General features: G+C 36.5%; 1 protein-coding gene across 4 annotated transcripts in view; it reads left to right on the forward strand.

Annotated features, from left to right (window-relative positions):
- SLC10A7 (solute carrier family 10 member 7) overlaps nucleotides 1-13,869 on the forward strand; it is a 250,116-nt gene that overhangs the window by 12,753 nt on the left and 223,494 nt on the right. For all 4 annotated transcript variants that reach the window (XM_022599742.3, XM_022599744.3, XM_022599741.3 and 1 more), the window contains exon 4: nucleotides 5,462-5,537. In XM_022599742.3, coding sequence (XP_022455450.1) covers nucleotides 5,462-5,537 — 76 coding nt within the window. The remainder of the gene's footprint in view (nucleotides 1-5,461; nucleotides 5,538-13,869) is intronic.

The raw sequence follows: 13,869 nt of genomic DNA on the forward strand, positions 1-13,869 counted from the left end.
TATGTTTAAATATTTTGAAGGGTCCACTTTTAATGGGGTATCTTTAGTAACATTATTATTTCTGTGGTAACTGTACACAAAAGGGCTTATGTGTCATATAAGGAAATAAAAACGCTTTTAACATTATTATTATTCTTTAAAGTGATAGTGTTTCACTAAGGAACTGCATTAAAGAATTTTATAACAAGAATCTTAAAATATACACTCTTGCTAAATGATAAGGTTCTAGGAGAGACAATTTTCTGTTGGGAGAAAAATGGAAGGCACTACAGGATGTAAGGTCTGTGTGCATGTGTGTAATGTAGGCTGTCAATTGGGTGCTTTAACTTTTGTGTTCTATATCTTACCAAATGTATACAGATACTGGCTGACTATAATATGTGTTTTTAAAATGCATAGGAAAGAAAAATATATAGAGGGGACAAACATTTACTTTTTCCCTTGTTCTGTTTTATGTTTGATAGGATAATTGAATTAGCAATAGATTTTTTTCATGTTATTTTTTAATTTATTTTTTTAACATCTTTATTGGAGTATAATTGCTTTACAATGGTGTGTTAGTTTCTGCTGTAAAGCAAAGTGAATCAGCTATACATATATCCCCATATCTCCTCCCTCTTGCGTCTCCCTCCCACCCTCCCTATCCCACCCCTCTAGGTGGACACAAAGCACCAAGCTGATCTCCCTGTGCTATGCAGCTGCTTCCCACTAGCTAGCTATTTTACATTTGGTAGTGTACATATGTCCATGCCACTCTCTCACTTCGTCCCAGCTTACCCTTCCCCCTCCTCGTGTCCTCAAGTCCATTCTCTACGTCTGCATCTTTATTCCTATCCTGCCCCTAGGTTCTTCAGAACCATTTTTTTTTTTCGATTCCATATATATGTGTTAGCATACGGTGTTTGTTTTCCTCTTTCTGACTTCACTCTGTATGACAGTCTCTAGGTCCAACCACCTCACTACAAATAACTCAATTTTGTTTCTTTTTATGGATGAGTAATATTCCATTGTATGTATGTGCCACATCTTCTTTATCCATTCATCTGTCTATGGACACTTAGGTTGTTTCCATGTCCTGACTGTTGTAAATAGAGCAATAGATTTTTATTAGAGTCTTTTCTCCCATTAAAAATGTTGCCATGTTTGTTAAAAGGATTTAATGATTTTTAAAAATTATTTGAAGTGGTTTAAAACTAACCACATTTTAGCATCATGGTATAACAACTATAACACTGAACTTAAAGCCTAAAGATTGCACTCTGACCTTGTCCCTAAGTTGCTATGTGACTTTTAGGAAAGTCATTGAATAGTCTTGAACCTCAATTTCCCTGTGTATAAAGTGAGGATAATCATACTTTTATTGCCTGCTTAGTAACGCTGTGGGGATATCAATTGAGGTCACTTATTCATTCATTTATTCAAGTCATTTATTCAGCTCCTTCTATATGCCAGGAATTATCATAGGTATTGGAGAAACAGCAGTGAACAAAATTGGCAAGTTAGTTTTGCACGTCAAGGACACTCTAGGTGTGATTGTCAATAAATAAGTAAATAGATGATCAAGATAGAGATAAGTGATCTGAAGTAAAACTGTATGATATAAATGGTTGAGAGGACAGGCTGGTGATCAATTTAGACTGCAGAGTTCTGGGGGCAGAATGTTCTAGGTAAAGGAAACAAAATGTTTAAGGACTGGAACAAGCCTGGTGTCTTCTAGGGTCAGGAAAGTGACAATGATGGCCAAAGCCTGATGATATAGAGGACAAATAATGTGACTTGGGGTTGGAAAGATGGATAGGATCCTGGTCATGCAGAGCCTTGTAGGCTTGTAAAGCATTCAGTTTTTATTTCGAGTGCTGCAGGAAGCTACAGGAGGGATTTAAATGAGAGAGTAATATGGTTCTGATTTATGTTTGCAAATGATTCTTCTAGCTCCTGTATGAAGAATGGATAGTAGAAGAGCCTGAGAGAAAACTAGGAAACCAGGTTGGAGGCTAGTGTGATGAGGGAGCAGCTCAGAAGAAAGGAATGGATGTATGGAGGATATATTAAATATATATTAAATATATATTAAATATAATATATATAATATATAATATAATATATAATAAATATTATATATTTATTATATTTATTATTATATATATTTATTATACATATTATATAAAATATAATAAATATTAAAATTAGAGCTCTCAGTATCCATGGGTGGATAGGTTGTGGAGAGAGGACAGGGAGGAGTCTGGATTCGGGGTATGAGCCACTGGCCGATTGGCGGCATCATTTTCTTAGCTGGGGGAGAAATAGGTTGGGACGAGAGCAGGAAAAAAAGAGTGCTGTTTTGGCCAGGTCGAGTTTGAGAGAATGAACATAAAATTTCACCAGAAAGCATAAAATGCTGCATAAATGTGATGACATGATTTTAGAGCAACAAGGTATGATGCGTATAGAGAGCCAGTATTTACCAACTATCTACCCTGTAGAGAGCACTCAAGAAATTGGAAGATATTAACTCATTTGCATTGTATTCAGGGCACTTCCAGTTTAGTTGCATATGCAGGATATATATACGTATGTATGAAACAGTAACCAATAAAATGGGGCATCATATGGTTTGTTAGATAAGTGGTGTAATTAATTAAAGGGGAAGAGGTTCAGCAAGGGTGAACTAAAGAAGAGAATCCAAACATGAGGCATTAGTGGGAGACAAAGATAAAAAGCTTCCTTAAGGCCAAGCTGCAAGACTGGAACTACTGGGCTGAGGAGTTTGAGTTTGAATCTGTAGATGATGCAGGGTTCTTAAATGTGCTAAACAAGAGAACAACATGCTAGAAAATGGTCATTCAAGAAGATTATCTGGTAGTATTGTCCTGGGTATATAAGCAGAGCAGAGTAGAGTTTGTAATCGCAGTATGCTAAATAAAAATAAAAGCATACAATTCTCAGCTCAGGATATTAAACTTAACGGAGTACAAACTTAGTCTACCTCACTTAGAGAAAGCTCTTCCTCACTCACTTTTTCTCCCTTCCCCTCCCAATTTGAGAGTACACACTTAGTATGTTAACTGGAGGGAATTGCTGACTTCTACATCAAGGTCCTGTTTAAATCACTGAGATAAATGTATTCTGAGCACACACTCCTTACCTTGCTGTGTTAAAGGGAAAGAGTGAAGGTAGAGAGAGCACTGAGTAGGCATTTAGAAATGTCCAGACTTGGGCGAAAAGCATCTGAAGGGGAATGATGACAATAGTCGTGGAAAAGAATGGAAAGTTGGTTGTGGTGATTGTTTGGTTTGTTAAGAGTGAGTGGAGCTCCACTTAACTCCAAAGTTTCAGACTGGATCATTAGGAAAAAAGCTGTCCCATTGGAAGAAATAGGTTAATTGAGAGGCAAAATTGATTTCTTAGAAAATACATAAATTCAACATTAGACATGTTTTGTTTATGGTGGCAGTCATAGACAGCTACGGATTTGGGAATGGAGGTTAGGGTTAGCAATAGAAATTTGTAAGTATTCATATAGATTCAGATTTGCAAATAAGATTGAGAAGAAGACAGGAAAATACTTGAATGGGCTGGTTTAAAAGACAGGAGATAAATTAGAATGATACTGTGCTATGGCAACCAAGAGAATAGAGTGCTTTGAGAAGCAAGGAGGAAAGGAGAATGAATACAGGGAAAAGGATGTTGGATTTGGTGATTGGGAGATTGCTGGTTACTTATAAGGTTACTGCGTTTACTAGAAGGGGCATAAGTCAGATTCCAGGGGAGTAAAGAGAGAATGAGCTTTGGGGTCTTGGAGGTAGAGCACAACAGTGAGCCACAGTGGAAAAAGTATTATTACATCCTGAGGAGGCAACAGTACTAATTTTGAGGTTAGTTATCTACATTTGTGTGTTGAATATTCTGCCTCCTTGAAGGCAGGAATGATGTCTTATACTTTTTTTTATACCCTTGTGTAGTGTCCTACCTGTAGAAAGTATATGTATTCAGTATATATCTTAGAGATTTTTTTTTTTAAGATACGGAGAACTCTCCTTCTTTGTACATAGAGGGGAAGAGGCCAGATGAGAGGGAAAGTTTGAAAAAGTTCGATTGAAAATACCTGAGAGGACCTGTTCCTTGTATTGGTGGTAGAGAAGCCAGAAGGCAGAGAGCCTGGAGGGGTGGCCTTGGTAAGGCTTTGGCCCTGGATTACAGAATAAAAATTTAACCCAAGATAGGTGATTTTGTGAGTTTGGTCATATATTTAACTCCTGTCTTAACTTCAGTTTTTGTAAAAATGAGAATAATAACAGTATTTATCTTAAATACTTGTGAGGGATAAATGAGTAAAGTGTCTAGAACAGTATCTACTACAGATGGTAAAATCTCAGTAATATTAGTGATGTTGATGGTATTGATTACAAGGAAGGCTCAGAGATTGGGAATTCATAATCAGACAGACTACTTCAGCATCACTTGGGAAAACAGACCTTAAAAGAAGACCATGTTAAAGTGAATTGAACTGGAAGTTCCCTATAAGGTTTTTTCTTAAGTTTTCAGTCAAAAATTAATGAAAACTTTTTATTTTTTCTTACTTCAGAGCCAATATAAATTCATTGCATAAATATTAGACAACATATTATTACAAAAGTGAATAAAAATGACCTGTGGTCCTACATTCAAAATATTAGTCAGATACTCTGTGTCCTTGATTCCTTGTATAAACTTTCCACTTCAGTTGGGCTTTGTCCCCAGAATATATATTCTGTATGAATGCTGAGGAATGTTTTTTATCTTTAATACTTGGATTTACTACTCATAATTTCATTTGCTTGTCATGCAATGTGTTTTCTATTCTAAACTAAGAGAATAGAATTCTTGTCACGATCTCGGGAGTATACACATAGTTTAATAAAAACCAAATTTAGAATAGACACTAGAATTTACTATAGGGTCTGAATCTAAGAAGTACATGATTGTGTCATGCCTATTTTTATAATGATATTACAACAGCATGAAAATGTCTTTTATGAGATGAAAGTTTGAGAATTGCTGTTATGTGGAAAAGAATCTGCAAGAGGTTTTAAAGTTTTATTTTTGCCAAAAACCTTCCTATAAAAAATGTAAGGAAAAGATACCTGAAAATAACTCTGACTATATACACTTGCCAAATGATTAACCATTTTGGTTATCTTTCAGTGACTACACTCACCATAACCTGACTGCTTTTTGAATTGTATAAGACCTTAAATAATTTAAAAAATAAAATCACCCAAGTCTGTGGAATGGAGTGAGAGCTTCTATTAAGCCACGTTGCCTCATATAGAATTGTCTAAACTCAAAAGGGCATGTGCATCAGTAAACATTCTCCTATTTTCATTTACTCAGCTCTGCTATTTTAGAATGAATGTAGTGAAAACTATTTATAATTGAAAACAAAAGCCTACTTATAGTTGCTTATTTTTTTCTTTTTCAGGTTGCAGACAGTAGGTTGCATGCCTCCCCCTGTGTCTTCTGCAGTGATTTTAACCAAGGCAGTTGGTGGAAATGAGGTAAGTCACAGGGCTAACTTTGTTTAAACATAAGTGGGTGCTATGCTCTTATTTTATATTTTATTTTATTCTATTCTATTCTATGATGGAGTCATGTCACAGAAAACATATAACCATAGCAGCTTATGAAAGAAGTGGGTGAATTCATGTTTAGGATTATGCTAAAATTGACAATAATGAATGAAATTTAGGATTTCAAAGAGAAGAGCAAGGGAGGTGAATGAAATAGAGATGGTGATTTTTCTACCTCAGTGGGAAATGAGGAGACAGAAGACAGTGAGTCCAAGGCAAGGGACTTTTACATCCAAGACTCATCAACTGAGGACACCTGCCATGGCCATTCCTTAGTTCTTAAAAAATTTGTAGCAAATTAATTCATGGGAAAAGGGTCAGTATAAGCTTAATGGCAAATGAAGATGATATAAAAAAGGAGAAATTAGGCCAGGTTTCTAAGATGAGTTCAAAGAAATTATTCAACTACTAGGAAACTGTGGCCAAAGAAGAGTGCTTGTATATTGGGGTGGCAGTTGTCCATTTCGGGAGCTACTTATAGGTGGTTTTTCTTGGCTGAAAGACCCTACGACTTTATACTGAGGGACTCTGCTTTGTAGTAGCTTATTCCTCCTTTTCCACTAATATTTCATCATTCAGAAAAGAATACTATAGAATGAGGGAGGATATAAATGTTCCCACTGCAATTCGTTCTTAGGATTTTGCTTTCTTTGCATCTGTTTTCATCTTTATTCACTTTATTCAGTACCTGCTATATTCCTTTTACAAAAAAGTTAATTGAAGTATCATCGACATACAATAAACTGAACAAATTAAAACAATTTAGCATTTTGACATATGTATGCATTGGGAAATCATCAACACAATTGAGATAGTGAACGTGTTCATCACCCTCAAAAGTTTCCTTGCACCGCTTTGTAATCCCTCCCTCCTGTTGTCTTCCCCAGGAAACCTCTGATCTGTTTTCTGTTACTATAGATGTTTGCATTTTCTAGAGTTTTATATACAGTAAGTCCCCTACATACGAACCTTCAAGTTGCGAACTTTCAAAGATGCGAACGTGTGTTCCATCGATGTCAGGCATGAGTGAAATTGCACCTTGCTCTCCATCTCCTATCACTGACAGCTCTATCCTTTCCCACCTCCTCTCCCTCCTCCAGTCAGTAACTCTTCTTGCCTGTTTACTCGATGCCAACCCCTGTATGCCAGCTGTTGTACTATTGTACTTTTCAAGGTACTGTAGTGTAAATTAAAAATGTTTTCCATTTTTTGTGTTTGTTTTTTATGTACTATTTGTGTGAAAAGTATCATAAACCTATTACAGTACAGTACTATATAGCTGATTGTGTTAGTTGGGTACCTAGGCTAACTTTGTTGGACTTACAAACAAATGGACTTACGAATGCGCTCTTGGAATGGAACTCGTTTGTATGTAGGGGACTTACTGTAACGGAATCACACAGTGTGTACTCCTTTTTTTTTTCCTTTTCTTCTCTTACTCAGCATAATTATTTTGAGATTCATCTATATTGTGTGTATTAGTAATTCAGTCCTTTTTATTGCTGAATAGTAGTATTTTGTATGAATATGCCACAATTTGACTATCCATTCACTTGGTGATGGACATTTGGGCAGTTTCCACTTTTGGGCTATGAACGTTTGTGTACAAATCTTTAAGTGGACATATACTTTCTTTCTTTTGAGAATACTTAGGAGTGGAATGGCTGGATCATCTAATAGGTGTATGTTTTAGCACCTTTCAGCCAAGGGAAGAATCACCAATAAATATAAGTCATCTATAAACAGCTTCTGGAGTGGACCATATCTGTCAATATATAAACACTCTTCTTTTACCACCAGTGTATGTTTAACTTTTGAGAAATTGCCAAAATATTTTCCAAAGTGGTTGTATCATTTTACATTTTAAATAGCAATATATGAGAATTGCTGTGTTCTACATCTCATCAATACTTGGTATTGTCATTCTTTTTAATTTTAGCCATTCTAATATGTATGTAGTTGTATCTCATTGTGGTTTTAATTTAATTTGCATTTTCCAGTGACTAATAGTGGTGAGCATTCTTATCTTTCCATGTGTTTATTTGCTATCCATGCCTTTCTTGGGGAAATGTCTATTAAAATTTTGTTTTTTAGAAAATTGGGTGTTTTGTTTTCTTATTGATGAGCTTGGAGAGTTTTATATATTCTGGATACAAGCCCTTCATTTTATCTATATGCTTTTAAAGTGTTTTCTCCCAGTTTGTGTTTGTCTTTTCATGTTCTTATCAGTGTCTTTTGAAGAGCAGAGTGGTAGTGGAAGAAGTAAAGGGTGGTTGGGTTCTGTATGTATTTTGAAGGCGCAGGATATGCTGATTAATTGGATGTGGGGTATGAGAGAAAGAAAGGGGTCAAGAATGACTTCAGGGTTTTTGACTGAGCAGCTAAAAGGATGGAGTTTGCTGAGATAGAAAAGACCAGTACGTGAGAGCCGCTTTTGGGGGGTATTTAGTCTGGGTAGGCAAGGCTATACTGTGATAACTAAGAACTCCAAAATCTCAATGGCTTGTTAAGCATATAAGTTTATTTCTTGTTAATGGTACCTGTTCCATGTTGGTCAGTGGGAAGGTCTTTGCCATCACTAAGGAAGCCTGGTTGGCTCCACGTCTTGAAGTACACCATCTGGATGGAACACAAAACATTTTCAGTTGCCACAACACGGAAAGAGAGAGATTGGAGAATCACAATGGGCTTATCATGTCCAGGCTGGAAATGACATATGGCACTTCTGCTCACATTACATTGGCCAGAACAAGTCATATGGTCTTATCATGGGTTGTCATTCCTGTGCCCTGAAGGGGAGGGGAGCTGGACGTTGATGAACACTTGTAATGTCAGCCATATGGTAAAGATCAAGAGCTTATTTTTTTGATGTGTCAAGATGCCTATTACATATCCAAACGAAAATGTCAGTGAGCAATTAGAGTTACAGGGGTTGAGAGGTGAGGGAGTGGCCTAAACCTGGAGACATAAATTAGGGAGTCATCAGTGAATAAATTGTATTTAAAGCCAAGATTGAGGATGAGATTCCTTAGGGAGAGAGCATAGATAGAAAAGAGCGAGGTTCAAGGACTGAGTCCAGGAACCCTCCAACATTAAGAGGTCAGGACAATGAGGAATAACCAGCAAAGGCAACAGAGAGTATAATTAGTGAGACTGAAGAAAAATACAAGAGAGCATGGTATCCTGGAAGCCAGGTGAAGAAGGAGTTTGAAGGAGGAGGGTATGATGAGCGGTATCAAATTCTGCTGAAGTGAGTTGTGTAAGATGAATTCCGAGAATTGACCATTGAATTAAGGTATGTGGAGGTTACTGGTAACCTTGACCAGGGTGGTTTTGTTGGAGCGTAGGGGCAAAAGCTTGTAGAGCGGGTTCAAGGAAAACAGGAAGAGAAGAATTAGAGAGAGGAGGTCTAGACCATTGTTATGAGGTCCTTTGTGATAAAAGGGAATAGAGAAATGGGACTATGTTTAGAGAGGGACGCGGGCTCAAGATATATTTTTTTAATGCAGAAAAGACAGTGTATTTCTATCACGATGAAAATCGTACAGCAGAGAGCAAGCTGTGGATTTAAGAGAGAGTGCTGGAGTAGTTTATTTGATCAAGTGGGAGACAGTGGTATTGGGTTGTACGAGCTTCAGTAGGAGCTTGGACCATTTGTTCATAATAACAAGAGGAAAGGCAGGGTGCTTGGCTATAGATCCACGTAGATGGGTAGAAGGGGTACACTTGGGAGTTTTTTCTGGTGGCTTTCATTTTTTCTCAGCAGCAGAGTGGTGATGGGGGTAAGTGCTATTAATGTTCGCGATGAGAGGAGAAAATGCGGAATTGCCATGTAGATGGGGAGAGTGAGTCAACTGGAGAAGATGGTAGCATTGCCAGGCAGCACCAAGGACCCAGCTGAAACCAAGCCATGCATTTAAAGTGAAGCCAGGCATCATGGATGCGTGTTTTCTCTAAGCCACGTTTAACTTCTCGGTGTAGGAATGGAGTTGGCTGATAGTTGGATTTGACCAGCATTTCAGTGTGCCAAGTAATTCTTTCAGTTGCCACATAATTAGTGAGGTAGAGAAGTTATTGGAGTCTTGGATTAGCACCTGCTATGATTATCTTTCTATTGCCTTGAAAGAATTTGAGGAAAGGGTCTCCTGTGGTATATCTGAGACTAATGGTAATTGGTTTAAAGGTGTCATTTATCTCTTTCTTTCTAATGTGATTCCCTTAAAAAACTTTTCTTTCTCAAATGACTTTTGGCAGAAGTTCAAAGTTCACTCATTTTCTTGACATCAACATATAACATTTGAAATTGTATCTACACGTTCATTCCCCAGTAGATATTTAAATTATTTACATTAATGTTGCATGTTAATAATGCTGAATTTATGAACATCTCCTTTGCTTTCTAGCATCATTGGTCTAGTTCTTTAAATGTTTATATTGTGCAGCTTCAGGATTGTCATTTAAAAAAATTTTTTAATTTATTTTTATTTTTGGCTGCGTTGGGTCTTTGTTGCTGCACGCTGGCTTTCTTTAGTTGCAGCGAGCGGGGGCTACTCTTTGTTGTGGTGTGCAGGCTTCTCATTGTGGTGGCTTCTCTTGTTGCGGAGCACAGGCTCTAGGCACGCGGGCTCAGTAGTTGTGGCTCGCAGGCTCTAGAGTGCAGGCTCAGTAGTTGTGGCACAGGGACTTAGTTGCTCTGCAGCATGTGGGATCTTCCCGCACTAGGGCTTGAACCTGTGTCCCCTGCATTGGCAGGTGGATTCTTAACCACTGTGCCACCAGGGAAGCCCTGTCAAGCGTTTTTGAAGTCCTGGGGAATAAGACACAATTTTTCATAAATATTGAACATTGAGCTTCAGAAATGAAGCTTTCAAAGTCCATTTTGGTCATGACTTCCGATGTGCAGTGAATAGACTATTTTATATTTATGTCAGATTATGGAAGAAAATGATCTGTAGGTGAAAATACTAGATAATTTTAAGTTTCATGGTTTTCTAAAGTACTGTTATAAGGTAACCGAATATAGGCTTTTGTTGAAATAAATGTAAGGGAAGATTAATCTTTTGTATCATATATCGGAAAAAACTAAGGATAGAAAATAAATTTTTTGGTGCATGTAAATGAAAAGATCCAAAAGCTGAGTGCAGTGTCAGGAGCCATTAGGTGAAGGTTTCGATTCTACTTCACTGTGGTTCTCTGCTCTGTCTCACACACAGCGGCTATGTACCCACATGGATTTTAGCATGGGGGGAAAATTACTGGGGCACATTTCCATGTTACACTGTTCTTTCCAGCTGACCATTCTTTGCAGTGTTTATACATGTAAGAAAACTTTTTTCTTTCCAGATTTTGTGTTATTAAACTTATTGACATTGAGTTTATGCTCTCAAACACTTATATATACATCTTTTAATACCTGTACACATGTTTAGCATATGCTCTCGTATGTTAAAATGTGCGACTGTGTAGCATATTTGTATTTAATGATTTTGGGGACATATGCAGATACAATAGTGTCATTTGAAATGATTCTCTTCATTTTATTTTGTAAAGTTGTTGTATAACTTAGAAGGAATTTTTTTTTTCTGTTACTTATATACCTCTCATTGTAAATGCTTTTTTCCATAAAACTGTTGGTTACTGAAAGGTTTTTGTCATGGATTGAAAGTTATTGCATCCCTTAAACTCACATCTTGTACTTTGGTGAGAATAGCCTTTTTACTTTTTGTTAAAGTTAAAAAACAGTTTCTGTTTTTATAACTTAGATTGTTTTTGTTTCAGTGAGCCAATTAAAATTTATAATCATTTTTAGGAGCAGAGGGAACTCAATGTATGTGCATAACAATGCATGTACACTGGAATGCCAGCATATCCTTTAGGTATTAAAGTGAGACTGTTTGAGGTTATAGCTGACTGGCAGTCTTATTTCGTGGCTTTTAAATTTTAAACTACTTTCAATTAAGTATTGGAAACTTGGTTAGGTTGGTTTTTTGTGATTGTTATTTATTCATTCCAGTGTTTTAAATGCAATTTTTCAAACCTGCAGGATTGTAGTGTATGATGTTGACATGGTTTGATTGGTGGCGATAATGGTAGTGTGTGTGTGTGTGTGTGTGTGTGTGTGTGTGTGTCTGTCCTAATTACATTGCCAAGTATAAAAAAGAAGATAGGTCAAAATGTTTTTTATTCTAACATGGGAGACATAGTATAAACACATATTTTTTGTTTAAAACTGTATACAGTTCTGTTCCAAATGTAATGTTAGGTGGTAAAAGACATGATTTTTTTTCCAAAAGCCTTACATAGGTTTTAAACTTTATGAGATTTGCTAAGAAAATCATTGTGCTTAAATTCAAGTAACTTCTGCGTTATAGTAACTACCACAGGGATTTCTTTTATAAAAGGCGTTTCTTAAAAAAAAAAAACTGGAAAATTATTTCCCTAAGTTTGGAGAGAAGGTATCATGTGGTTTTTGTGTTGTTGTTATAGAGGTATTTTTATTTCATTTGACACTTATACTGTTGTTTAATGAAAAAGCAAGAGAGGTAGGGTTTGGGAAAAGATGCACTGTCTCCTTTTACCTCTATTTCTTTTTTTGCAAACTGAGATACGGAAGGATTCAGCTAAAAGCCCTTCCTCAAAATATGAAGTAAATATGAGGTCTTAATTTCCAAGTAAAGTTGCGAAGCTGTATAACTTTGTAAGATTTTGTTAGTCTGGGCAATAAACTAAGTAGGAGAGAAATGTAATTAAGGATTTCTATCTTCAAATATCTGAAGGAAAAAAGAAAAGGAAAGCAAAAGCATTAAGAATTATAATAGAGGAAAATCAGAGCAAGTTAGGAAGGAATTTCCAGGCATATCTGAGGGTAATATTTTATGCTAAATACTATGTTCTCTGTGTTTAAGTCTGAGCCTGATGATTTGAACCAGGAAAGTAAAACACCTTCACCACTAATAGCAGTGTACTGATAACAGGCATGTTATTTATGTTGGTCTGTTTATTTATTTTTTTGTTGTTGTTTTTCTCAAAGTGAATTCTATAGATCGCCCACATCTGCGTTACCTGGGGTGATTAGAAAAAAAAAATCCCTTATCTCCACTTTAGACCTATTGAATTAGAATGTGTAGTGGATAGGCCTCAGGATTCTCCCTCTTTTTAAAAATTATGAAATATCATATCTATAAAAAACACACATATATCCATTTTAAAGCATAATAATAAACACCACTGTGCCCACCATCCAGCTTTAGAAATAGAATGTACTAGTCAACAGTAGTTTAGCACCCACTTTATGTAGACACTGCCTTTTACCGTAGGGAATAAAAAAGGAGAGTAAGATCTGGGGCCTGCCTTCAAGAAGCCTACATTCAGTGTCATGTTACACTATTCAAAACCTCTATTTCATATTAAAAACCTCACAAAAGTAGGCAAAACAGAGTAGAATGGCTTTACATTGGCCCATATCATTAAAATCATTGTTTTTTTTCTTAGTGTAGAAAAAAACCAAAATGTACCCCAAGTGAGTTCAGTCTCATTCAGCTGTGTAGGGCAGCCAGAAGTTCCATTTGGGGATGTGGACTGTGGTTGCTTCCTGTAGGCATTAAGCTGTCCTCTTGCTTAGTCTAGAGTTAAGATGGTGTGTTGCTTTTAGTGTAAACAGATTTAGCTGACGTTTTTATTGTGTTTTAGTTAACAGGCTGAAGGATTTTAGAACCCTTTGGTAGTCATGCAGAATTCCAAGTACATTTTAAGGAAAAGTTTTGATTTCAGGTATGGTAGAAAGGTGACAAGTTGAAAATGTGTGTGTGTGCGCACATGCGCTTAATTTCATCGATGGAGTTATTGCCCAAATCTCTTCAAAGAAAACTTAAGAATGTCTCCCGAGCAAAGAAAATTATTACATGTGGTGAACTCTTTAAGTCATTGACAAAGGTCATGGCAGTCTGAGTGTATTTAAAAAAGGTGTTCTATCTGCTTGGAAAGCAAATGAAGCACTCATTACGAACTTTAAAATTATAGCTATGAGAAGATTTTTGCTAGAGGTGAAAGATCAAGATCGTCACAGTCCAAATGAAGACGGAAAGTTCAATTTCTGGCTGATCAGCAAGGCATGAAACATTTCAGGGTTATTTTGCATTATCAGTGGGGAGTTGATCTTGCTAATCCAATGCATGAAGATAAGATTCACTGAAACATTTATAAAGGCATTTAGAGTAGATCTGATCAGCAGAGAGAGGACTTGAAGTGAGAAGGAAATCTG

Source organism: Delphinapterus leucas, chromosome 5, assembly GCF_059928025.1.
Source record: "Delphinapterus leucas isolate spDelLeu-1000000601 "Yukka" chromosome 5, BTC_Dleu_Yukka2, whole genome shotgun sequence".
NCBI classification, from domain to species: Eukaryota; Metazoa; Chordata; class Mammalia; order Artiodactyla; family Monodontidae; genus Delphinapterus; species Delphinapterus leucas.